Source organism: Podarcis melisellensis, assembly GCF_964234715.1.
Source record: "Podarcis melisellensis genome assembly, chromosome: 16".
NCBI lineage: Eukaryota > Metazoa > Chordata > Lepidosauria > Squamata > Lacertidae > Podarcis > Podarcis melisellensis.
In genome coordinates this window covers 8,566,764-8,591,235 of record NC_138533.1, presented here as the reverse complement: position 1 = coordinate 8,591,235, position 24,472 = coordinate 8,566,764, and the positions used below count along the sequence as shown (strand labels likewise).

The window sequence follows — 24,472 nt, the reverse complement described above, 5'->3', positions numbered from 1 at the left end:
ACAATCTTTAGTTGTACAGATAAAACAACAATACAATAACTTTTTTAAAAAAGTAGTGTCATTAAAATGCCTGCTGGTTGTTAAAAAGATTTTGGTAGGTGCTGGAAGCTCAACAGAGGAGGAGGCCTGTCTGAGCTGCTTCTCAGCTGAGAGGGAATTCCAGAGAACCGGGTACCACAATACTGGATGCAAGGCTGCTGGTGGACATGAGCTTGTGCATCTGGCCCATGCAGGGACCATAACAGTGACTCCGCCCAAAGAGCTCTGTGATTGGGCAGGGATATAAGGGACCAGGCATCCCTTGAGGCAGCATACATGTGTTGGTCTCCATGGTAGGACACGTCTCTTGCCCTGAGAGGTCCAAAAGCTGGGAAGAAGTAACGAGTGACGCTTTCCTTTGTAGATGCCTGTTTATGTTGTTGGCCTGACCAGCACTTTGACTCCATTCTCCTTTGGGAATGCCGACCCAGCGCTGACGTTCCACTGGGCCATGAGCAAGCGGGATGTCCTAGACCTCCTTCCCAGACACTCGGAGGTATGGATCTGTCCTTCGGGGCACACGTCAACTTTCAGCCACTGTGGGCTGCATCCAGCGGTGGTCCTACTGAACCTCAGCCAGTGCCCACTTGATACCATACCTACAGCAAACACAGGGGGCGGGTGCTCTCCCTGGCAGCTTCCTCCTCCTCCTCCTTAGTCTCACTGTTGCCCTTGTGGAATTCAACAGAGATGAGGGTGGAGGACAAAACTAGAATGAGTTGGTGCTGCCTCTCATTGCCTCCAGCGCCACCTACTGGCCAGCTCCTTGCCTTCCACCCCACCATTCTCAATGGGCACTGGGCACCGCTGGATCCTCCCATCCCTTCTCTCCAGGAAGCCTGCAGCTCCGTCCCTTCTCTCCCAGGTTTCCCTGCAGCTTATTCCAGAAAGTAACTTTGCCATGGTCCTGCACACAAAGGCAGCTGGGCGGACGAGCATCCAAGTCACGGTTCAGGCTTCGGACCCGGATGCTGGGCAGTTTGAAGGACACCTCTCCGAGCTCTCGGATGAAGTGCAGATACTAGTAAGCTCTCCCTTCAGGCAGCCTCGTCCTCTTTCACTGCTGCCAGTCCTCTGCTGCGTCTGGCCATGCCAGCCGTTAACGTTAAAAGCAGGGGCGCGTCCCAGCCCTTCCTTCCGCCTGCAGGATCCTTGCTCTGTCCCTTACAGGTCTTTGATAAACTGCAGCTCTTCTCCCCGGAGTGCTCCGCAGAGCAGATTCTGATGTCCATGAACTCGCAGCTCAAGTTACTCACAAACAGGTAGGGCAGGGAAAGGGGGGAAGTGGCGGGTGGGTGGTAGCGATGATGATGGGGAGCAAAGACAAAGACTCCACTATTAACTTGAAGAAGTAGAAGCACTACAGAGATGCTAATTTGTAGCTAATAATAATAATAGTAATAGTAATAATAATAATAATTTATTCCCCAGCCACTCTGGGCAGCTTCCAACAAAATATTAAAATACAGTAAAGCATCAAACATTAAAAACTTCCCTAAATCTTCTGCTTTCAAAATGTCTCCAGTATGGGGGGTCGCTCAGTCGATACTCCATCATTTTTTGCTTGCCTTAAGGCAGGGGGTGCGGGACACCTCCCTCCTCCACCTGCAGGCCAGATATAGCCCCAGCATGATGTTATCCAACCCTCTCAGCGATCCTGGCACACACTGTCTCTCTCTCTGCAGGATAAATAATCCCACCTTCTAGCTAGGATTGAGTAAGGTGATTTCGATTGGTTGGTTGGATGGTTGGTTGGTTGATTGATTGATTGATTGATTGCCTTCCACATGTATATCTGAAGGTGGTGTGCAAAACACAGTAAGCACAGCCGAAAAACTGGACAGCAGCAGATAGATTTAAAAGCAGTACAAAGTAGACACTCCATGCTAATCCAGTTGGCAAAGCTTGTCAGAACAAAATGTCTCCCAGTCGCTTCTGGAAAGTGCAGATAATGGGATGCCTGCCGAAATTGCGTAGTCAACTCTAAATTTGGCAGCCCCTCCATCGTTTGTGGTAGTTGCCTTCTAGCCTGTGCGCCCACCTTGGGCTATAAAACATAACTGGCCCAACCCCTCCACCTGCCAGCCCAAACAGAAGGGATGGTGACTCTTCTTTTCTCTCTTAGGGACGGGGCAGCCTTTGTGAGCGCTCAGATCCTGCAGTGCTTCCCCAACTCCTCTGTCATTGAGGAGAACAGGCATGGCCTCCTCAAGGCAGGAGCTGTCACAGGCACTGCGGTGCTGGAGGTGACAGCCCTGGAACTCTTCGGCGTCAACCAGACTGTCATCACCGGAGTGCGGGTAAGAGAGGCTCTGGGAAGAGGTGGTAGTGGCTTCTGTGGATTCCACGAATGCTCCAAGGTAGGAGGTCCCTAAATGTCATGGGCAGGGGCTGGAAGACTGAAGGGGAGAGAATGCAGTGCTGGATAAGGACGGTTGCTAAGTTGTGGACTGCCAACCACAATGGCTATGCTATGCTCTACCTCCACATTTGGAGGTGAAATTTCTGAAGGCCAGTTGTTGGAAACTGCAGGAAGAGAGAGTCGCTCATGTGTTCGGGTTCTGCTTTAAGGTTTCCCCTTGTGAGAACAGGGGGCTGAACGATAGATGGGCCATTGGCCCAATCCGGAAGGCTCTTCTTATATTATAAAGTTGCCGGGGAGTGAAGCAGATGGCAAGACAAGGTACACGTCTTGTGAAAAATTCAGAATGTCGCACTAAAGCGCTGGAGCATCTGCCAGCTTGCTTAAAGAGGACCACTTACATCTGGGACAGGGAGCCAGCAACCTCCAGATGTTGGTAGGTAGGACAACAGATGGAATTCTAAAGAGTGCTGTTTGTCTCCAGTGATATGGAGAAGATCTTTTCTCTGGTTTGGATCGGTCTGCAGTGCTTAGTGTAGCTAAATTCACAGTGAAGGCTGCTCAGCTAAGACAAGGCAGTCTGGCCTCCCTTGAGATCTAAGATTCTTCTTTTTCATTGTATTGGTCGAACTTCTGTTTTTATGAGCAGTTCTTATGTTTATTTTTATGTCCACATGTATCGGTTCGGCTACACCTGGCATTTGCTTTCCTTACAAGTGTTTTTGAGATGAATCAATTTGAAGTCTCCAGGTGTGGTCACTGAAAAGGAAAAAACTGATACATCCTTTCCTTTCCCCCCCTCCCAGGTGGCCCCGGTGTCCTACCTGCGCTTGAGCAGCGCCCCCAAGCTCTACACGGCCAGCCGGGTGCCCCTGCATGCGTTTCCCCTGGGCATGTCCCTCACCCTCGCCGTTGAGTTCTACGACAGTACCGGGGAGAAGTTCCACGCCCAGAGCACCCAGCTTCACCTGGCCTTGAACAGGTGCGGCTCAGGAAGGCACACTTGGGAAAGGGCCGCGTACCGCATCGTGAGCATGGCTTGCTTGGGAAGTTGCCACTCTCCATCTTGTGGAAAGTCATCTGTCCTTTTGGGAACTTGAACATTGGCCACTTCTGTGGTCCAGGGTGTGTTCATGCAAGAAAGTACACAGGCGCAGTCATCACGATGGTCTGGATAAGTGTCGGGATCACATCTTAAGTCATATCCACCCTATATGACCAGGGCTTTATCTGCTCGGTACATTTAAAGAAAACAGTCATGGCTTCCCCCAAAGAATCCTGGGAGATGTAGTTCATTTAGGTCCTGGGAGTTGTTAGGAGACCCTGCATACACACACACATTCCCCTCCCAGAGTGGTTTAACAGTCGGTCCCTCTTATCAGGGAACTTTGTTAACTGTAGCTCTGTGAGGGGAATAGGGGTCTCCTAGCAGCATCAGTGCCCTACAGTTCCCGAATAATAATAATAATAATAATAATAATAATAATAATAATTTATTTATACCCCTCCCATCTGGCTGGGCTTCCCCAGCCACTCTGGGCAGCTTCCAACAAAATATTACAATGCCGTAATGCATCAAACATTAAAAGCTTCCCTAAACAGGGCTGCCTTCAGATGTCTCAAAATCCTTTGGGAGAAGCCATAACTGTTTAAAGTGGCACCATAGTGCTTTAAATGTATGGCACAAATGTGGCCCAACTGAGGCGACTTTTAAGTGCAGGATACGACCACTTTTAAGTTGAGCCGTCCTGCTGTGCGGTCGTTTAATAAACCGCGTTCTTACAGGATCTCTTGGGCTTGTTATTTCTCTTGGTTCCGTGTTTTATTTCAAACACGTTCCCTCACCTGGGTAAACGAACAAGCGGTGTAGAAGTAAATTCTTGCCGCAATAACGACTATGCTCACACCATACATTTAAAGCGCAACAATGCAATTTTAAACACCCACGGCTTTTCCCCCAAAGAATCCTGCGGACTGTAGCTAAGGGTGTTGAGAAGTGTTAGGAGATCCCTCTATTTGCCCCGCAGAGCTGCAGTTCCCTCGGTGGTTTAAAAGTCAGTCCCTCTTCCCAGGGAACTGTATTCTGTAGGCAGCCCTATAGAAAGTAAATTTTAGTGTTCCATCTTGTGGGTAGACAACCCAGGAACATCTGCAGCTTGTGAACTAGCCGCAGGTGTGATAAAGTCCTTTGCTCCACTGAGCCCACCTGTTCCTACTGGGAATGATAAATCCTTGTCAGAATACTTCAGATCTCCTGGATATACACCAGTAGGCCCTGATCTACCTTCTGTCCCCACCCTGCTTTAGAACATAATCATTTATTTATTTCAAATGTACCACTTCAGCGTATTCATTCAGACTCCCAGCCCACACAGACTCCATCAAATTCCTAGCTGATCTCTTGGTGGTCCACAGAGCAGAAGGCACCACTGACCGTGTTGGCCAAGTTTGGGGAACCCTACCCTGCAGTATCCCTGCTTGACACACTCCTCACGGGGTCATTTTTTTTTCTTTGTTCCCCCAGAGATGACCTGCTGCTCATCCGACCCAGCAACAAGAACTACACTTACGTCGCCCAGGCTGTCAACAGGGGGGTGACCCTGGTGGGCGTTTGGGACGAGAAGCACCCGGGCATGGCCGATTATATCCCTGTCCCGGTGGAGCATGCCATCGAGCCGAACCTTTCCGAGCCGCTTGCCGTGGGAGACGTGGTGTGTTTCAGCACGCCCCTCGTCAACCAAGAAGGTCAGTGGGCTGGTCTCCAGCCACCTTTGCTGCCTCCTGGAAGTTAAAAAGAAGTTGAGGGCAGATAAAAAGAAAGCCCTTCTTCACACAAGCACATAGCTGAACTAGGGAAGCTCCTCCCCGCAGGGTGCAGCGATGGCCGCCAACATGGGTTGCTTCAAAAGAGGATTACACAAATATATTTACAGAGGTACCTTGGGTTACGTACTTAATTCGTTCTGGAGGTCTGTTCTTAACCTGAAACTGTTCTTAACCTGAAGCACCACTTTAGCTAATGGGGCCTCCTGCTGCTGCCGCGCTGCCAGAGCACGATTTCTGTTCTCATCCTGAAGCAAAGTTCTTAACCTGAAGCACTATTTCTGAGTTAGCGGAGTGTGTAACCTGAAGCGTATGTAACCTGAAGCATATGTAACCTGAGGTACCACTGTATTATTATTTACAGTCGTACCTCGGGTTACAGATGCTTCAGGTTGCGCATTTTCGGGTTGCGTACTGCTCCGAAGCACCGGAAGGGGTTACTTCTGGGTTTCAGCCCTTGCGCATGCGCAGAAGTGCCGAATCGCAACCCACGCGTGCGCAGATGCAGCACTGCGAGTTGCGAACGTGCCTCCCACACGGATCACATTCGCAACCCGAGCTTCCACTGTATTTAATCCTAACCCTAACCCTAACCCTATACCCGAAGTTCTCAGGACGGTTCACATAAAATATCAAATGCATAAAATCTAAATAAAACAGCAACCCAATAAAAAAAAACCCAAAAGAGCCAGCATTTTTAAAAAAGGGTATAGGATGTAGATCAAGTCAGGCCTGGTTGAAAAGAAGCGTTTTTGCCTGGCGCCTAAAGGTGTATAATGAAGGCACCGGGCGAACTTCCCTGGGGAGAGCATTCCACAGATTGGGAGCCACTGCAGAGAAGGCCCTTTCTCGTGTTGCCACCCTTCTGACCTCTTGCGGAGGAGGCACATTAAGAAGGGCCTCAGAAGATGATGTAGGGAGGATGTCGAGAGGATGAGGATACCTTCTGCCTCGAAGGTCAGTAATGCTTTTAACTAGCAGTTACTGGAAACCCCAGGAAGGGACCGTTGCTCTTGTGTTCAGGTCCTGCTCGCGGGTTCCTTTTGGATCATCTGATTGGCCACTGAGAGAGCCGGGTGCTGGACTAGATTAAGGTTACCAGACATCCCCGTTTCCCGGGGACAGTCCCCGGATTTACACATCGGTCCCCATACAAAATCCATTGAAGTTGAAACGTGTCCCCGGATTCATTGAAAAAAAATCTGGTAACCTTAGGCTAGATGGGCCACTGGCCTGATCCAGAAGGGCTCTTCTTGCATTCTTAAGAAAAAGGAACTGAAATTCAGCAGGAATTTGATTAATTTGTTAACCATATAATATGCCTTTTGCCAAAATAGTGAAGCTTTAGCTTATTTTCAGTTGCTTTTCACAGGTTTTTATAGATCGTTTCATTGATGGTTTGTTAATTATTTTACAGGATTCATGCAGTCTTTGTGGTGTTAGGTGGTTATGGTTATTTATTGTTTGTAAGCCACATTGAGATTCATCTGAATGAAAAGCGGCTGAGAAATAACTCAGTCAAATGGACCAGCCTTCCCCCAACTGCCAGAGCTCCACTTAGCTGAAAGGTCTGCCCTTTGACCTGGAACTGCTTCTGACCCCATCCCCATGCGTGGAGCTTCATTGTAATCACACCCACAGAACTCAACTCTCACTTTAACGGTCCTGGAGAATCCGGGACACTGTAGTTTCTTCAGGGTGCAGGGATTGTAGCTCTGCCTTAATAAACCACAGCTTGTCCACTAGCCTTTCTGAAACAACGCAGGGATACGAAAAGAAAGCAGCCGTCCTTCAGGATCTGGCTTTTCCAAACCTTGCATTGTGGTGAGGTGTCCAAAAAATGCAAATAGTAGCATGAAGCATGTGCATATTAGTGAAAACACTGAGGTCCAGCACTGAGGGCCTTCTGGCGGTTCCCTCACTGCGAGAAGTGAAGTTACAGGGAACCAGGCAGAGGGCCTTCTCGGTAGTGGCACCCGCCCTATGGAACGCCCTCCCTGCAGATGTCAAGGCAATAAACAACTATTTTACTTTTAAAAGACAACTGCAGGTGGCCCTGTTTAGGGAAGTTTTTAATGTCTGATGCTGTATTGTTTTTAATATTCGGTTGGAAGCCGCCCAGAGTGGCTGGGGAAACCCAGCCAGATGGGCGGGGTATAAATAATAATAATAATAATAATAATAATAATAATTATTATTATTATTATTATTATTATTATTATTATTATTATTATTATTATATTGCATTGTTTCAGGGAAAAGAGAATGAGTACCTTAAGCAAAATTGCATACAAAATGTGTATCAGTCGGAGAAATTAGCACTAAAATGAATGTGGATTTGCATGAGGACTTTCCCCCCCCCAATTGTGGGGAACTGAACTTCAAGATTGGAAAAATAAAGAGGAACTGAAATGGATGGATTAGCCCACCCCTGCCTGCAACCTAGCAGGGGTCCCCTTGGCCGCGTCTCAAAAGAAGCCTCATCTCATCACCCCCAGTCCTGCTCCCCCATTGCTGATTCCCACCACATTGCTTTACTGCTTTCCCATCTATGCTTTGCAATGGGGCCAGGGCAGCCAGGCTGGGGGGGGGGGGCAGGTTGTTCCTTTTCTCACTGCTGCTCTTAAAAGGCCTTGATGCATAATGGAGGCAGCCTCTGGTTCATCGGCTGCTGTTTTATGGCCGCCGTGCCTTCAGCAAAGCACCGCAAATTAAGCCTCGGTCACGTCTTCAGGACAAAAGAGTAACCCAGAGAGCATCTGCTGGAATGCCAAGCATCCCTCATCCCCTCCTATAAAAACACCCACCCACCCTGGACTCTCTCTCTCTGTCTCTCTGTCTCTCTGTCTCTCTCTCTCTCCCTCCCTCCTCTGTGACCCTCAGAACGGCCCCGTGCAAACTTCGGAAGGGGCTGCTTTCAATGAAGAAACACAAGCTGCATTCTTTGCGACGTTATGCGTAAAATGGCTTAGCTTCAGTCCCGTGAGTTTGTCCACAATCTGAAGGAGAAGGAGAAATCTGCCTGCACCCATCTCTGTCAACCCAGTACTTATCGAGATACAGTGGTACCTCGGGTTAAGAACTTAATTCGTTCCGTAGGTCCGTTCTTAACCTGAAACTGTTCTTAACCTGAAACACCACTTTAGCTAATGGGGCCTCCCGCTGCCGCCACGCCACCGCCATACGATTTCTGTTCTCACCCTGAAGCAAAGTTCTTAACCCGAGGTACTATTTCTAGATTAGTGGAGCCTGTAACCTGAAGCGTCTGTAACCCGAGGTACCACTGTACTGTGTCAGGACAGTCCTTCCAGTGGTGGCTTCAACCATGGGAAGCCATGTGTGAGGGGATCCCACATGAGGAAGCCGAGAGAATAATTGTGAGGCCCAGGACTGATCTATCAGGGCTCCTTGTCAGAAGCATGTGATCCAGGGATCCTATCTTCCAGCACAGAGTAACCTGTCAGTTTGCATCTTCCTTTTAGTACTGTATTTGGCGGTGATGAGAAACATTGCCCTATAAATTAATGCATGGTGGTTTCATCCATCTTGCCTATAATAGAACATATTTTTTACATCCCATGGCTTGGGAAATTAAAGTGATTGTAGCTCATTTGATGGCAGCTGTTTTCGCTTTTATCCGCTGTGCAAAATATAAAGGTAAAGGGACACCTGTCCATTAGGTCCAGTCGTGACCGACTCTGGGGTTGCGGCACTCATCTCGCTTTACTGGCTGAGGGAGCCGGCGTACAGCTTCCGGGCCATGTGGCCAGCATGACTAAGCCGCTTCTGGCGAACCAGAGCAGCGCACGGAAACGCCGTTTACCTTCCTGCCGGAGCGGTACCTGTTTATCTACTTGCACTTTGAGGTGCTTTTGAACTGCTAGGTTGGCAGGAGCAGGGACCGAGCAACGGGACCTTACCCCGTTGCGGGGATTCGAACCGCCGACCTTCTGATCGGCAAGTCCTAGGCTCTGTGGTTTAAACCACAGCGCCACCCGTGTCCCATATGTAAAATATTAGAGGACTGCTTATTTGCATTTTAGTCGGTAGAGGATGAGACTCTTAATCTCAGGGACACGGGTTCAAGCCCCACGTTGAGAGAAAGATCCCTGCATTGCAGGGTTTAGACTAGACACTTGTGGCCCCTTCCAACTCCACAGTTCCTCCGGGCCATTAACACCATTTGCTTTTGAAACAAAATGAAGACTCGACCATCCCAGAGTAAATTAAATACAGTGCTCAGCGCAGAACTGTTCCCTAAGAAACAGTGTCGGAGTTTCTTTTCCTCTTCCCTCCCAGTCCTTTTTCCCTTTCGTGTCATGGCTTTTAGTTTGTATGCCCCAGGCATGCAAATAAGTGTTTTCCTTGAGAGAGTAAAAGTTATTTAATTTGACCTTTCTCGTGTCCATCTTCCGCTGCCTCCACTCGCTGCTTCAAATTGTGCCTCGTATTTTTATTTCTTTCTGGGATGGATGAATAAAAAAATAGAGCAGGTTTGTAGGTTTGCAAGAAGTTTTGTGAGGTGAATAAGTTGAATTATTGCAAAATTGGATAAAGAGGAGGATTGTTAGTTAAGATAATTAAAGGAGATATGAATTTATTAAATGCAGAAGTGATAAAAATGGTGGATCATCAGAGGTGCTGATGGAAGTCCAAAAAGATTGCATAAGACGTGAAGTTTTGTGGTATCTATGATAATTAATATGTTCAAAAATTAATATAAAATTATATATATATTTTTTTAAAGCATTAGCTTGGAGCCCTGACCAACTGGGCCAACATGCCTTATTCTTCTCACAGAATCCTTGAACGCAGATGCAACAGCATTTTTTCCCTTTCTTTAGGGGAACCCGGGACATGGCAAATCATTCCAAGCGACCTCCTTGAGATGGACACGCTGAGCGGAGCGGCCTTCGCAAAGCACGCTGGGAAGGCCACCGTCTTCCACGACATCCCAGGGATAGTGAAAACTTACCGAGAGGTAAGGACCAGAAAAACAAGGCAGCACCAGCACGCAGGCATCGTGGGAGTTATTTCTAGCCAGGAGAGTAAGCGTGGGAAGAGGGAACAGAGTCATTCCAGGGAATAAAAGACCTTTTCGGAGCATGGACTTAAAAACTGAGAAGCCATTGATTTGCCACTCGAGTTGATTTGACAACATGCACTGCCCAACTGCTGCTTTTTAAAAATCAAAGTTAGGCAGAGTTAGGCCCAAGCCACCCCACCTTGCTTGGGCGGTGAATTCCTGCTAGCAAACAGCCGCTTCGGAAACCCTCCTGCAGTCACCATTTTGCTCTTTCCAGGTTGTCATCGGCGGCTCCTCCAGACTCAGCCTTCACCTCGGTCCCAAACAGTACCTGACCAACACGCCAAACTCCTCCGAGTTCCGGGTTTTCGTCAGCACAAGCGGCACTAAAACAACCCTCCGAGGTAGGGTGGAAGGCACAGCCGCTTTGCCCCTACCCACTGTTAATGGGGCGCATGTTGGGCAGGGCAAATGCCCAGTCTAAGTAGAAAAATGAATCTGTCCACCCTGGCTGGATTAGAGGTGATGTTGCGAGAAGATGCCGCATGTCCCCTCAGCCACCACTCATTCTCATTTTTGAAAGTGCCAGTTTCTGCCCTCTTTAAGGGGTGGTTTGCTGGGTGCCCAGGGGAATGTCCTGTTACAGGATAAGCAAATTCATCCAACAGCGGAGGGGGACACACAACCATTGCGGCCAGCAGCGGTTGGTACCATGAACCCCCATGGCGTTGTCTCATCCTGTGTTGAAGCTGTCCAGTCGTTTCTCCTTGTGGAAGCAGCTCCCATAGTTTTAACTGCGCGCTGTGTGGAAAGGATATTGCTTTTGTCTTTCCTGATCTTCCAGCATTCAGCTTCATTGGACGGCCCCCGAATTCTAGTATCATGAGGGAGAAAAGCCTTTTCTAGCTAGTTACAATTTTGTACGCCTCTTCCTCTCTTGGGGATCCCCCTCCCACTTCAGAACGTAGCAAAGGTATGGCTTGCCTCCTTTTCCAGTACTACTTAGGCAATAAAAGAAAGAGCAGATCTCCCCTTTCCAATTTTTAGGTTTTTGCTTCCTTCATGTGCATGGTTCTAGCTTCTGTTTCCTGACCAACAGCAGCAGCCTGAGGACAATCCGCAAAGCATCATGTCCCTTTATTCCAGCCTTTCTCAACCTGTGGGTCCCCAGATGTTGCTGAACTGCAACTCCCATCATCCCTAGCTAGCAGGGCCAGAGCTCAGGGACGATGGGAGTTGTAGTCTAACAACATCTGGGGACCCACAGGTTGAGAACCGCTGCTTTATTCCACCATCACACCCTTGTCTCCTTTTATCCCTTCAGGTCCTTGCAGTTCCGTCCAGCTTCGTGCCATCACAGACCTGCTTTCCCCAGAATCTCACCTGACCTGTCAAGTGGAGTTCAGCATGATTTTCCCGGACATCCCAGCGCAGAGGATCTTTCATGCCCAGTCTGCATTCTACACTGATAAAGGTAGCAGAGGAAGAGTCAGAGGCACGGCATCTCTTCTGACAGTAACCCGGCCAATGTTTTTATCTTGCCATTTAAAACCTTTTCAGCTTTATCAGCCTTGCACACTTCCACCCCTGTCCCATAAGCTCTAACAGTGAGGTGAGGAAGCCCTAGAGATGCTCCCATCACTCCCAGCAGGCATGGCCAGTGATCAGGGGTTAAGATGATGGCATCTGGAGTCCTGCAGCATCTGGTTGACCAAAGATTCCCTACCCCACTGTAAAGTCAATCAGTATTATTCCCCCCCCCTATTTCAGATGTCATGGTAGACTGAGAGTTACTTACCGTATTTTTCGCTCCATAAGACGGACTTTTTTCCTCCTAAAAAGTAAGGGGGAATGTGTGTGCGTCTTATGGAGCGCATGCAGGCTGCGCAGCCAGCACAGCAAGAGGGAGAGCTGTGCAGCGCCGCTTGTAGTGTTGCCTTCCCAGTGAAGCAGGATGAGGGACGGAAGGGAGCCCTTACGGAGCCCCTTCCATCCCTCATCCTGCTTTGCTGGAAAGCCAGCAGAGCAAGAGCCGCTGCGCAGCTATCGCTCTTGCTCTGCTGGGTGCGCAGCTTGCTCTGGCTTTTCAGGGAGGTGGGAGAAGGGACGGAGGGCAGCCCGTCCGTCCCTTCTCCCACCTCCCAGAAAAGCCAGCGAGAGCCGCTTTATCTTTAAAGAGACGCGCCGAGCGAGCGCGTCTGCGGCTCTTGCTGGCATTTATTGTTTTCCTCCTCTAAAAACTAGGTGCGTCTTATGGTCAGGTGTGTCTTATGGAGCGAAAAATACCGTGCCCAGGGCCCTGTAGTGAGAATTTATGCCCCAGATTTGCACCAGGGACTTCCCAATCCTAGCTCACTACCATCGCCTCTAACTCCGTTTTGCCCATAGGAATGTATAAGTTAAAAACATTCTCAGGCATGCTATAGCGCAGTGCTCTGCATCTGCTTGGCATGTAGAAGGTCATAGATTCAATCCTTAATGGCACCTCTAGGTAGGGCTGGGAAAGAACCCCTGTCTGAAGTAGCCTGACAGCTTACTGATTTCCTACTTAAATCAGCCCTGCATTTAGAACATTGAGGACTGGAACCTTAGAAGGAAGGGCCACAGCCCAGAACATTTTCAGAAAATCCCAAATTCAATCCCCGGCTTCTCCAAGAAGGGCTGTGAGAGTTCCTCATCTGAAACCCTGGAGAACTGCAGCTATTCAGTGTAGACTACTGGGGGGAGAGGGACCTGTAGTGCTCCAAATGTTGCTGAACTACAACTCCCATCATCCCTGGCCGCTGAGCCAACCTTGCAGGGGCTGATGGGAATTGTAGTTCAGACCAAGGTTCCCCATGCCTGGTGTTGAGCAAGGTGGACCAGCATCCAGAGTCAATACAGGGCAACTCCCTATCTGGTTTCCCTCTTCCCAAACTCAAGGTCTCTACGCCTGTATCATCACCGTGAAAGACCAGCCGGAAGCCGACCTGCTGGCGCTGAGCACCGCTGGGGGCTCGGTGCATGTGACGGCCTCCCTCCTCAGCGATCAGAGCCCAGAGGGGACACAGAGGCTCTCGGTGCCCTTTCTGCCTGCCTTTTACATGAACCAGTCCGAAGTGGTCTTCAGCAGCACAGAGCTGAGCAGGGAAATCGTGGTGCTGGGGGCAAGGCGAGTGACTGAAGAAACAGAGGCAAGTCAACGGCTCAGGATGCGGCAGCCACATAAAAGCCCTGCTCCAGATGACTGCAGCACTGGCTTCTGAGATCTCTGGGACATGCAGGAGAGGCTCTCCCATAGACTGCAGCCATCTGCTGGGTGTACTATAAGGGATGCTTATAGCATTGGTCCACATTACTACCAGCCTTTGAATACGGGGTCCATTTCGGGATAATAAGGTTCCTGATACCTGGTCTACGTGTATGGTTATGAAGAGCAAGGAGTTGCATACATCGTTTCAATCATCTTAGACCCTATGAGCCAGCAGGAAACTGCCCAGTTAGCAGTGACCCATTACAGGGCCTTCGTACCGGTGGCTCCCCCTGGTGGCTCCCTCCTCCCTGGTGAGGCATGTCAATCTGCCTCACTTTTTAACATTCAGGAGGAAGTTAAAAACACTCGTTTAACTAGGCATCTGGTGGCTGAAAGACACTGTTCCCGGCAACCTTGAAATCAATAGTTGGGAGTTTATGTGACCCTTTCAAAACATTTCTAGATGTTCTTAATTCTGTTTAAAGGGTGTTTTATATTTAATTCTGTTTGCCGCCATGCGCTCCTTGGGGAGGAAGCGGCAGGATAGAAATTGGGAAGGTGGATTCAACCTGTAGCAGTGATATATGGGCTGGTATCCAGCTAAGTTCTACCCGGAGCAAACATTATTTAAATGAATGGGCTTAAGTTAGTCACACTGATCAGTTTCTGTGGCTCTACTCTGAGTTGGACTGACACGGGATACAAGCCATTGGTTTGGGAGCATGTACACCTTATTTGAAACAACAGGAGGCTGGTCATTCCTGGACTATTAAGGAAACAAACCTGTTGCTCAGTGGTGGCAATTGTGTAGAGCTTGCAATTAAAGACTTAAGTCTCAGGGCACCTTAGAGACAAGCAGATCCATCCCAGCTTTGATTTTTCAGTAGACAAGCAATATTATAATAACCTCCTCCACTGAGGGAGAATGCAAGATATGCAGAGACACCTTGCCAAGTGAGAACAAGGGTCCTTGCGGCTGCTTAAGGCAGATCTAGTCCACAAAAGCTAATCCTGCATAGATACTGGTCTGTCTCTTAAGGTGCCACAGGCCATTGTTGTTGCTGCGACAGAGCAACAGACCCCTTTGGTTGCAGCTCTGTTGTTTTCCTAACGACTCAACTTTCCCTCCGTCCTTCCTGCCAAGGCCCAGCCCAGCTCCCCAGTGATCCAGGTGGGACGCCCCTTCCATCTGGTGGACATGCCCGGGCTTGTCGTCTTCCCAGTCAGCGTGGTCAACCTCACATCCCTCCAGCAGATGGCAGCACCCGTCTTCGTCAACCTCTCCTGCGCCCTTACAGGCCAGAGGGCTGCCGTGTTAATGCGGGCACTGCCAGACAGGCATCTGTTTGGTAAGGACCAGAGCAGTCAAGCCAAGAACGGAGGCCTGTGCCTCCATCTGGATGGCCACAGGGGATAATATCCTGCACCAGCCCAGAGCAGACAGGTCTTGTCTCTCCTCCTAGATCAGTGTGCTGAAGCAGGCCTTGTCAAGCAGCTTGTGGGCTCCTACCAGGTCCTCCTCTTCACCATCTTCGCTGTTTTAGCATCCACCATGGTCATCTTTCTCAGTAAGTGGATTCGCAAAGGCAGGCACAATATACCCTGGAGGAACCAGGCCTTTCTGAAAGAGCAAGTGGGGAACCAGCAAGCCCACATGCTGTGCCCTCCAGCCCCAACTCTCCCCCCCCCCCCCGCGCCCTTGCAGGAATACTGGCCTACCTCAGATTGACAGGAAGGATTACAGATACACGCACAGGGGAGAGCAAAGACATGCTAAGGTGGTTGTGGGCTCTCTTCCTTGGAGGTTTCTAAGCAGAGGCTGGATGACCATTGGTCACAGATACTTTAGTTGAAATTCCTGCATGGCCAGGGGTTGGACTGGACGAGCCTTGGATTGCCTTGCAACAAATGATTATTGGACTCTGTGCTAGTGACTACCTTTATATGCATTTCTTCACTTGAGCTCCCATGCTTCAAGTGGAATAGCCCACAAACCATAAGCGGAGTCAGCTAAATTATGCGAAGGGTGTTGCTGCCAGTGGTTCAGAAAAGGGCAAGGGTGGAACTAACCTTGACGTGATGCTTTGACCCCCACAGCCTACAATGCCTTCCTGAGCAGAGTACAGGCAGTCCCCGTAGTGTACGTTCCCACATCAGGCATGGTACAGACAGGTGAGTTGAAAAGAAGTTTCCCCCAATACTTCCTGCATTCATATCAAATGTTGTTTATTCGAAAGTATGTTTAGGGTGTGGCGGGGTGACCTTTGGAATTATCTTCGGGTGGTTAGGTCATCAGAATGTGGACTCTGGACAAAACATTTCCAGAGCCTGCCCTCGCATATTTGTCACCTTTGGGTTTCTTGGTCCCGCTGCACAACTAACCAGAGCGTTCTCTTGCAGCAGTCAACATGGCATTTCACAACATGGTATTCAAACAGCCACACACAGCAGCTGGATTGTCTTCCAACTGGCAAACAATTTCTGAGTATATCTATAGGTAGTTTCACACAGCTCTTTCTCTTCCCACCCACCCCATTTTATTTCCAGGGTACCTCTCCTCTCCACCCAGCATGCAAAATCACTATTCCAGTGTCAGGAACAGGACTCAGGCCTGGCTTTGGAGCGTTCGAAGATGACCATCGCTGGACGCCGAGGCACCTATAAGCCATGTGTTAAAAAGTAAACTGGTGGAAACTTGTGGCAGCTGTCTTCATTAAATAGGAAGGGCAGGCATGGTTGGGAGAACTTGGAAAAGAACATGGCAATCTGTTCTAAAGACCCTTTGGCCTTTTCACTTGGGACAGAAGCCCCTTTCAGGCAGTGGAATGCACAGAAGTTGCTTTGTTGCATATCTGCTATGTGCTGCCCATTTCCACATTTTACAACAAGGTAAAGCTATTAATCTGTAGAATCTGTTCTATTTTAACCCCGTAGCTAGATCCAGAGAATCTCAGGCAGCCACAGTGGCTGAGCCTATTTGGACTCAGCAACCAACTCCCAGCCCCCAACACACACACTACAGAAAACATGATTCTGTCTTTATATCCAAAATTTATTGAGTCAGATGGGTGAGGCTACAAGGACAGTGTGAAAGCCATCTTTTGCTCTCCTTATTCCAGAGGCAGCAGCAACAGCTGAAATCCTCAAGAGCCACACAGTTGCAGCTCACATCTCACTTGTGTCGGGACTCCCACCGTCCATGCTCTTGAGATCCTCCGCACCGGAGCCGACGACTGTGCACATAGCCCCACCCATCCTGGACAAACATCTGCTTAATTTAGTGCTGCTTTCGCCTGAAGGAGCATCCTGCAAACAGGGTGGGGTGGAAGGCCACACAGTGAACCAAAAGGAAAGAAAACACAACAGCTCTTATTTACACATGACTTCTCGACCTCCTGAGCACAGCATCCGGGAGAGTTGAAATTCATCATGGCTTGTTTAAACAAACTCCAATTATGTCACACGATTAAAAGCAAAAAACAGAGCCACCCTTCACTCCCCTAAGACTCTATCCATAATACCCAAAATCTTAATTACTGGAGGCATGTCCCCACACCCAAAGTGGTTGCTGCAGAAAAGTGATGGCTCCAGATCTTCCCTTTTGTTACCTGAACCCCAGTGTGTTTTGTTACAAAGCCTGACATAATAGTTACCCAACTTGTGAATTTTAAAAGCAAAAGAAAACCGGTAGAGTGCCTTAGGGCAGGTTAAAAAACCAACCACCCATTTCCAGATTCCACCTGCTCTAAGCAGCTTTAACCATCCACTTCTACAGAAGAGAGGGGGGAAAGGTTACATAACAACAGGGAAGGGGTGCAATTAGACACACACTGCTTAAATGCCGCAATAGAAAATGGCAAAGGAACAGAGGAGATAAGGCAGAAGTGATTTGCTCTAAGAGCAGGTCTTTATAAACAGCCAATTAAGCTCCCTGCTTACCTTCTGTCAACCTTGCCTTTCCCCCAGTGGGCTGGCACAGCACAGTTGAACAGCCGACACACAGAACCACTGTTTGAGCGTGACTGAACACAGTGGTGATTTTGTAGCAACCTGAGAGAGGGAAAAGAAAAAACATCACCTTGGATCCACTTCAAAGAAATGGAAGAGGGAGCATCTCCAAAATGTATAATGCCTAGAATATTGGGACAATTTAACCAGAAAAAGTGCTAAATGGGGTAATTGCTAGAATAGCATTTCAACCTTGGAGACAAACCTACACCAACCCATGTCCTTTCAATCACCTGTACTGCCTCAAATCCTTTATGTGGGCTACAGTTAAACCTGTGATTTGTTTGCTCTATATCCCAATTTTTCTATTTGTACATAACCAAAACACCTTAGCTTAAGTAAGGTCTTTACCAACTATTTGGGAAGGCCGTAGCTCAGTGGACAGAGCATCTGCTTCATGTGCCAGGTTCAAATCCTGGCATCTCCAGGAAAGGCTGGGAATGTCCCCTGCCTGCAAGCCTGGAGAGCCGCTGCCAGTCAGCGTTGACAACACCAAGCTAGATGGACCAATAATCTGACTCGATGTAAGGCAGATGTTCCTGAAGATGGAAAGAGGGGAAAGCCCAATCTCAGTGCCACCAGCATGAAGGCCATGACTTTCTTTACTTGCCTGCCGAATCACACATGTGGGTATAGCCTTTCCAAGGCCAGGTATTTTACAACGATTTCCAAGGTAACAGTATTTCTTCTTCTGTAACCCCAAGACAAGAGGCCTCATTTCCTACCCAGACACCTTCCGCCAGTTCACATGCCTGAGCAAATGGCAAAGGTTCCCTTCCCTCCCCATATGAGCTCCCAGCAATGCAAAGCAACGAACTACAATGGAGTGAGAAAAAATGTAGAACTATGTGACTGGCAGCATACGTGATCCAGCCCCTTGCCCAAAACAAGTACAGCGGTACCTCGGTTTTCAAACGCCTCTATAGTCAAATGTTTTGGAACTCAAACGCCAAAAACCTGGAAACGCCCCTTGGAAGTCAAACAGGAAACGCAGCTTCCGTTTTGAGGCTTCCACTTTCAGTTTTCGAACACTTCAGAACTCGAATGGATATCCGGAATGGATTGTGTGTTCGAAAACAGAGGTACCACTGTATATACAAGTTGCAGGACATAAAAACACGACCAGCCTCGTTTTAACACACTACTCCTGCCTACCTGGACATTTCACATCCATGAAGTAAGAGTTGGGACTCTGGACCAGGCGCTTCTTCTTATGTTTCCTCTTCTCCTCCTCAGGGGAGGGATGCAAGAGATCCTTTGCGAGCTGCAGGGAATGCCCATAAACCAAGGACTTTAGAACGAGGAACAAACCTCTCAATCCCCACAACACATTTAACTCCCAAACCACTAACAAAGTACTTGTGTACATATTTATGTTAAGTAGCATACTAGATTAATAATAAAAAGTAGCACTGCCCCCTTAACCCCCTTCCTCAAAACCCCCCTTTTCCATGAAGCACAGTCTTTTATTATTGGTGAATTTATTCATTTTATACCCCACCCTTCCGAAGTAGTTCAGGGCTGAACACAAGTGAGAAAAACATCTTTAAGAACAATTCCAGTACAGATGCAGACTGGGGAAGATCTCCGTTTAACAGGTCTGCCAAAAGAGGAAACTTTTCAGGATGCACTCATAAGTCAATTAAAGGGGAAAGAACCCCAAAGGCCGAAATGCCATCTTTTAAGATCCTCTGGTAGTTTTCAAGTGCCATGAATGCTTATAGCATACAAACAACAACTGTGTTCATTATGTGGGTGAGGAACCAGTGACCTGTTGGAATTCCCATAACCCCAAACCATGAGCAGTGCTTTGGTGGCATGGAGAACAACCACCTCTAGAAAGCCAGGTTAGCAGCAGTTGTTGCTCAAGCCCCCAGTTCAAATATTATCAAGTGGCCTCAGAGAACCCCTGCCTATTAACCAACCAGGACTGTTGCAAGATTTCACGGAAGTATAGTCTCCACAAACTTGCTTTGTTTTTGAAATCTCCAAAGCCATAAATATGTTATCTGAATAGACATGGATTAAGAGAAAACTTTGCAACGTAGAGAGCTATTGTGGTGTAGGGTCAGTGTCAGGCTAGGACCTGGGAGAGACCTGAGTTCAAATCCCTGTATCGTGAAGCTCACACAATGCCTCTCAGCCTAACCTACCTCGTAGGGTTGTTGTGGGGCATTAAAAAAAATGGGGGGGGGGGAATCATGTACGCCACCTTGAGCTCCTTGGAGAATAAGGCAGGATACAAATGCAACATACGTAAATACATTCATATACATATATACATGCACACCGACTAAAATAGGCTCACTTTTAAACAAAATAACGCAGCGAGACCAGATGACCCTCAGCTGGGAAAAGTGGTTTCGCTGGCACCCGCCTCCCAGGCTGCTCTGCTCCTCCTTCCCCTTCAAAATCAAGTTACTATTCATATAAATCTCTTATTAACGGAGAACATTTTTAAAAAGCGGAGAGAGGGGAGGAGTCAGAGAAGTAAATATCTCCCCTCCCTCCCCAGGCCGCCATTTTGAGCCTCCCATCCCCGACCAGGGAAGTGTGAGGGAAGGGAACGGAGGGCGATGCGGCGCCCGGAGCGGGACAGAAGCACAAAGCGACGCCCACGAGCGACCCCCTTTCCCCAACCTATCGGGGCCCGAAAGGCCGAGGCGGGGAGGGACGGGGCACCAAGGCCTCGCCGCTCCGCTGGCGCCCAGACCCAGCAAAGGACTCACAGGCATGTTCGCGTGGAGGCAGCTACGGCCGAAAAGGAGCCAGACCGGAAAGAGAGGGCGCTATATCCGCTCCGGGGTTTCCCCGCACGGGCGGAAGCCGAGCCAAAGGGGGCGTGGCCACCCCGACCTTTCACCCAGCCTGCGCGCTCTTCCTTCGACGACGCCACGCTCTGGAGGAGGGCGGGTGCTCCTCTCAGCCGCCATTTTGGAAAGGGGATGGGGATGGGGCGGGAACGGAAGTGCCCCTGGTTGGAAGCGGATTGCGGGAGGGAGGGCCGCCATGATGGGAAGGTCGCAGTGAGACGAAGAGAGGGACTGGCGAGGCGGCCTTCTTGAGAAGGGCAGCCGTGTCGCCAGGCTGCCATTTTGAGAGGGGTTCATGAAAACAAGATAAATGAGCCAAGTAATAGAGGGATATAAAGATATTTTTCTCTATTCCCGGCATATTATTAATAATAATAATAATAATAATGACCTGCCGTTCACCTTCAGGCCTCAGGGCGGGTCACAACATGAAAACACACCTTGAAAATATTTGAAAAACAACTTTGAATCAGTTTTAAGCAACTTACAATTTACAGCTTAAAACCATTCACAATTCCATTTAATCATGCCTCGCTTTTCCTCCCAAGTTGCTCAGGGTAGTGTAGACATGCCTCGTTTTAGCTTCACAACAACCCTGTGAGGTAAGCTAAAAAAGGTAAAGGGACCCCTGACCATTAGGTCCAGTCGTGGCCGACTCTGGGATCACGGCGCTCATCTCGCTTTATTGGCCGAGGGAGCCGGCATACAGCTTCCAGGTCATGTGGCCAGCATGACTAAACCGCTTCTGGCGAACCAGAGCAGCGCATGGAAACACCATTTACCTTCCCACCAGAGTGGTACCTATTTATCTACTTGCTCTTGGACCAGGACAAGGGAACCCAGGGTTCAAATCCCCAGTATACCTGAAGGAGCGTCTCCACCCCCATCTTTCAGCCTTGACACTGAGGTCCAGCTCCGAGGGCCTTTTGGCAGTTCCCTCCATGCGAGAAGTGAAGTTACAGGGAACCAAGCAGAGGGCCTTCTTGGTGGTGGCACCCGCCCTGTGGAACATCAGATGTCAAGGCGATAAACAACTATCTGACATTTAGAAGACATCTGAAGGCAGCCCTGTTTAGGGAAGTTTTTAATGTTTGAAGCTTTATTTTGTTTTTAGTCCTCTGTTGGGAGCTGCCCAGAGTAGCCAGATGGGCTGGGTATAAATAATAAAAATATTACTATTAGGCCCTTGTCAGCCTGATCTACCTTACAGGGTTGTTAGAAGTATAAAATGGGAAGAGAGCCACAGAGACTGCTCTGAGTTCCTTGAAGTAAGATTTGACTACTAGTAGCAGCAGTAGCAGCTGTAGTATTTGTAATAAAACAGTAAATTATGTTGCTTTGGGCTGAAGTTTCACTCCGATGAAGCATTCAGACATCGCTGTTGGTTTTCCTGAACCCACCTCTATACATGGAGATGTTGAGGTGGCCAAAAAGGGCATCAGTCACCTTTGTCTAGAAAAAAGAGGCCTCTCCTCAAATTGCACACATGTTGGTCATGTCTGGCTTGCACTACTGTAATGCTTTCTTCAGGGGGCTCCCCTTGGAGACTGCTGCCAAAACCCGACCTACATATTTCGCCTCTTGCTTCGCTGACTCAGGTTATCTCCTGATTTCTGGGCTCCCATTCAAATGTGGGTATTCACCAGTAAAACCAAAATGGTTTGCGTCCCAGCTATTTGAAGGACCACTTGCACATCTAGGAACATGCCTGGGTTCCCATATCCACCTCAAAAGCTGGTGAGTACCAGGGACAGAATATATATATTTTTTTAGTGATGGCCCATCCTCTCTGGAACTGCCCTCCTGTTTCTTGTGGTTTTCAAACCACCAAGCATTTCATTGAACTTATTGTCAACTTGTCTAATTTTGATAGGACTCCGTTAGGGTTTTTTTTTTAAAAAAATAAAATATTGTCATGTTTTAAGCCTGGTTCCTGTTTTGTAAACTGCCTTGTGATCCCTAAAAGGCAGGGATCAAAATAACTTGATAAATGAATGAATGAAAAACCCCACGTGGGGAATGGAGTGACATCATCCTGGTATGACATCATCCCGGTGTGAACCAGCTCTTCCTGGGCTATGGAGGCAGATGATGTCATGGCAAGGGTGATGATGGTGATGCCAGCGCTATAACTCTCTCTGATGTTACATAGCCCATTACAAAATGGGCTCCTGCCTTAAATCTGTGTCCCACCGCAAATTGCAAGCCTTAGAACCACCAGTGAAAGCTGTGGCCTTCGCCTGCTGCCAAGTGGTTTTTGGGTGCAAGATTTACTTCTTTATTTCCGTTTTATTCATTGGCTATATTTCTGCCGTGGCTCGTTAGCCAAGATGAGAATGTGGAATGATGGATCAAGCAATCCCATAGGTTGCTTCAAGAAGGACACTGACAAACTGGAACGTGCCCAGAGGAGGGCAACCAAAATGGTCAAAGGCCTGGAAACGATGCCCTATGAGGAACGGCTAAGGGAGCTGGGCATGTTTAGCCTGGAGAAGAGGAGGTTAAGGGGTGATATGATAGCCATTTAACTCAAAATTAAATCCCGTGAGCACAACTGGATTTGCTACCACATGAAGTGAGTACAGTGGTACCTCGGGTTAAGTACTTAACTCGTTATGAAGGTCTGTTCTTAACCTGAAACTGTACTTAACCTGAAGCACCACTTTAGCTAATGGGGCCTCCTGCTGCTGCCTCGCCGCTGGAGCACGATTTCTCTTCTCATCCTGAAGCAAAGTTCTTAACCTGAGGCACTATTTCTGGGTTAGCGGAGTCTGTAACCTGAAGCATATGTAACCTGAAGCGTATGTAACCCGAGGTACCACTGTATAGTATTCCAACATTAATTTTATTTTTATTTTAATCAGGAGGAAGCTAATAATTGGCACTGCCTATAAGTCTTTCTTTTAAATCTGCTGAGAACTCCAATCCATTGCAAGAGGTAAACATTGCTTATTAACAGTGCAGACCAGCCAGCGGTAGAGGCTCCCACCTTGTGGGAGAGCATTTGATTTGCATGCAAGAAAGCCGCAGGTTCAGTTCCTGCCAGCATTTCCAGTTGGGCTGGGAAAGAGACCTCCCTGAAAAGCCTTGGAAAACTGCTGCCAGTCGGTGTAGACAATACTGAGGGTTCTGTTTAGTTATAATAGGTACTTCCACCCCAGGAACGTAAGAAGCTGCCATATATTGGGCAGGAATCCTTGGTCCATCTTGGCTTAGCATTGCCCACACTGACTGGCAGGAGCAGTCGAGGGGTCTGCACAGAGGTCTCTCTCCCAGCCCTACCTGAAGATGCCGTTGAGGATTGAAGCTGAGACCTCCTTGCAAGGCAGATTAAGCTCTACCCATTGAGCTAGGACTCTTCCTCTAGCCTAGATCTATCCCTTCCTCCCTGCATGTATCAAATACAAGATGGGTGACACCTGGCTTGTAAGCAGTACATGTGAAAAGGATCTAGGAGTCTTGGTTGTCCACAAACTTGACATGAGCCAACAGTGTGACGCGGCAGCTAAAAAAGCCAATGCAATTCTGGGCTGCATCAATTGGAGTATAGCATGTAGATCAAGGGAAGTAATAGTGCCACTGTATTCTGCTCTGGTCAGACCCCACCTGGAGTACTGTGTCCAGTTCTGGGCACCACAGTTCAAGAAGGACACTGACAAACTGGAACGTGTCCACAGGAGGGCAACCAAAATGGTCAAAGGCCTGGAAACGATGCCTTATGAGGAACGGCTAAGGGAGCTGGGCATGTTTAGCCTGGAGAAGAGGAGGTTAAGGGGTGATATGATAGCCATGTTCAAATATATAAAAGGATGTCACATAGAGGAGGGAGAAAGGTTGTTTTCTGCTGCTCCAGAGAAGCGGACACGGAGCAATGGATCCAAACTACAAGAAAGAAGATTCCACCTAAACATTAGGAAGAACTTCCTGACAGTAAGAGCTGTTCGACAGTGGAATTTGCTGCCAATGAGTGTGGTGGAGTCTCCTTCTTTGGAGGTCTTTAAGCAGAGGCTTGACAACCATATGTCAGGAGTGCTCTGATGGTGTTTCCTGCTTGGCAGGGGGTTGGACTCGATGGCCCTTGTGGTCTCTTCCAACTCTATGATTCTATCTCATCTGACTAGTAATCATCATCACCATCACCATCAAGAAAGCAGAATCTGCAACAAAAT

At 48.5% G+C, this 24,472-nt stretch overlaps 2 protein-coding genes across 3 annotated transcripts in view; one reads left to right on the top strand and one right to left on the bottom strand.

Moving 5' to 3' along the window:
* NUP210L (nucleoporin 210 like) overlaps positions 1–16,180 on the top strand; it is a 54,891-nt gene extending 38,711 nt beyond the window's left edge. Inside the window, exons 27-40 of one of the 2 annotated variants that reach the window (XM_081891290.1) lie at positions 404–535; positions 905–1,063; positions 1,210–1,301; positions 2,165–2,339; positions 3,208–3,383; positions 4,926–5,146; positions 10,069–10,205; positions 10,528–10,654; positions 11,575–11,724; positions 13,173–13,423; positions 14,627–14,831; positions 14,946–15,050; positions 15,580–15,654; positions 16,030–16,180. In XM_081891290.1, coding sequence (XP_081747416.1) covers positions 404–535; positions 905–1,063; positions 1,210–1,301; positions 2,165–2,339; positions 3,208–3,383; positions 4,926–5,146; positions 10,069–10,205; positions 10,528–10,654; positions 11,575–11,724; positions 13,173–13,423; positions 14,627–14,831; positions 14,946–15,050; positions 15,580–15,654; positions 16,030–16,118 — 2,094 coding nt within the window. In that variant the 3' untranslated portion in view covers positions 16,119–16,180. Of the gene's footprint in view, positions 1–403; positions 536–904; positions 1,064–1,209; positions 1,302–2,164; positions 2,340–3,207; positions 3,384–4,925; positions 5,147–10,068; positions 10,206–10,527; positions 10,655–11,574; positions 11,725–12,807; positions 12,914–13,172; positions 13,424–14,626; positions 14,832–14,945; positions 15,051–15,579; positions 15,655–16,029 lie in introns of those variants that run through there. The other variant, XR_014163469.1, reaches the window with a different exon arrangement.
* A 333-nt stretch (positions 16,181–16,513) lies between these two features.
* Positions 16,514–20,371, bottom strand: RPS27 (ribosomal protein S27). The gene is made up of 4 exons (XM_081892094.1): positions 20,220–20,371; positions 18,646–18,754; positions 17,422–17,532; positions 16,514–16,788 (listed from the first exon to the last, which is right to left on the bottom strand). Exons 1-4 carry the CDS (start codon positions 20,223–20,225, stop codon positions 16,760–16,762), a joined length of 255 nt encoding a protein of 84 aa, XP_081748220.1. The 5' UTR covers positions 20,226–20,371; the 3' UTR covers positions 16,514–16,759.
* Between the last annotated feature and the right edge of the window lie 4,101 nt (positions 20,372–24,472).

Bases quoted from the DNA above. Each gene is read 5' to 3' on its own strand.
- RPS27 (XM_081892094.1), bottom strand. The intron at 17,533-18,645 runs GTAGGCAGGAGT...TCCCTCTCTCAG, and splicing joins CATGGATGTGAAATGTCCAG to GTTGCTACAAAATCACCACT. The intron at 16,789-17,421 runs GTAAGCAGGGAG...CCCTGTTTGCAG, and splicing joins AAAGGCAAGGTTGACAGAAG to GATGCTCCTTCAGGCGAAAG.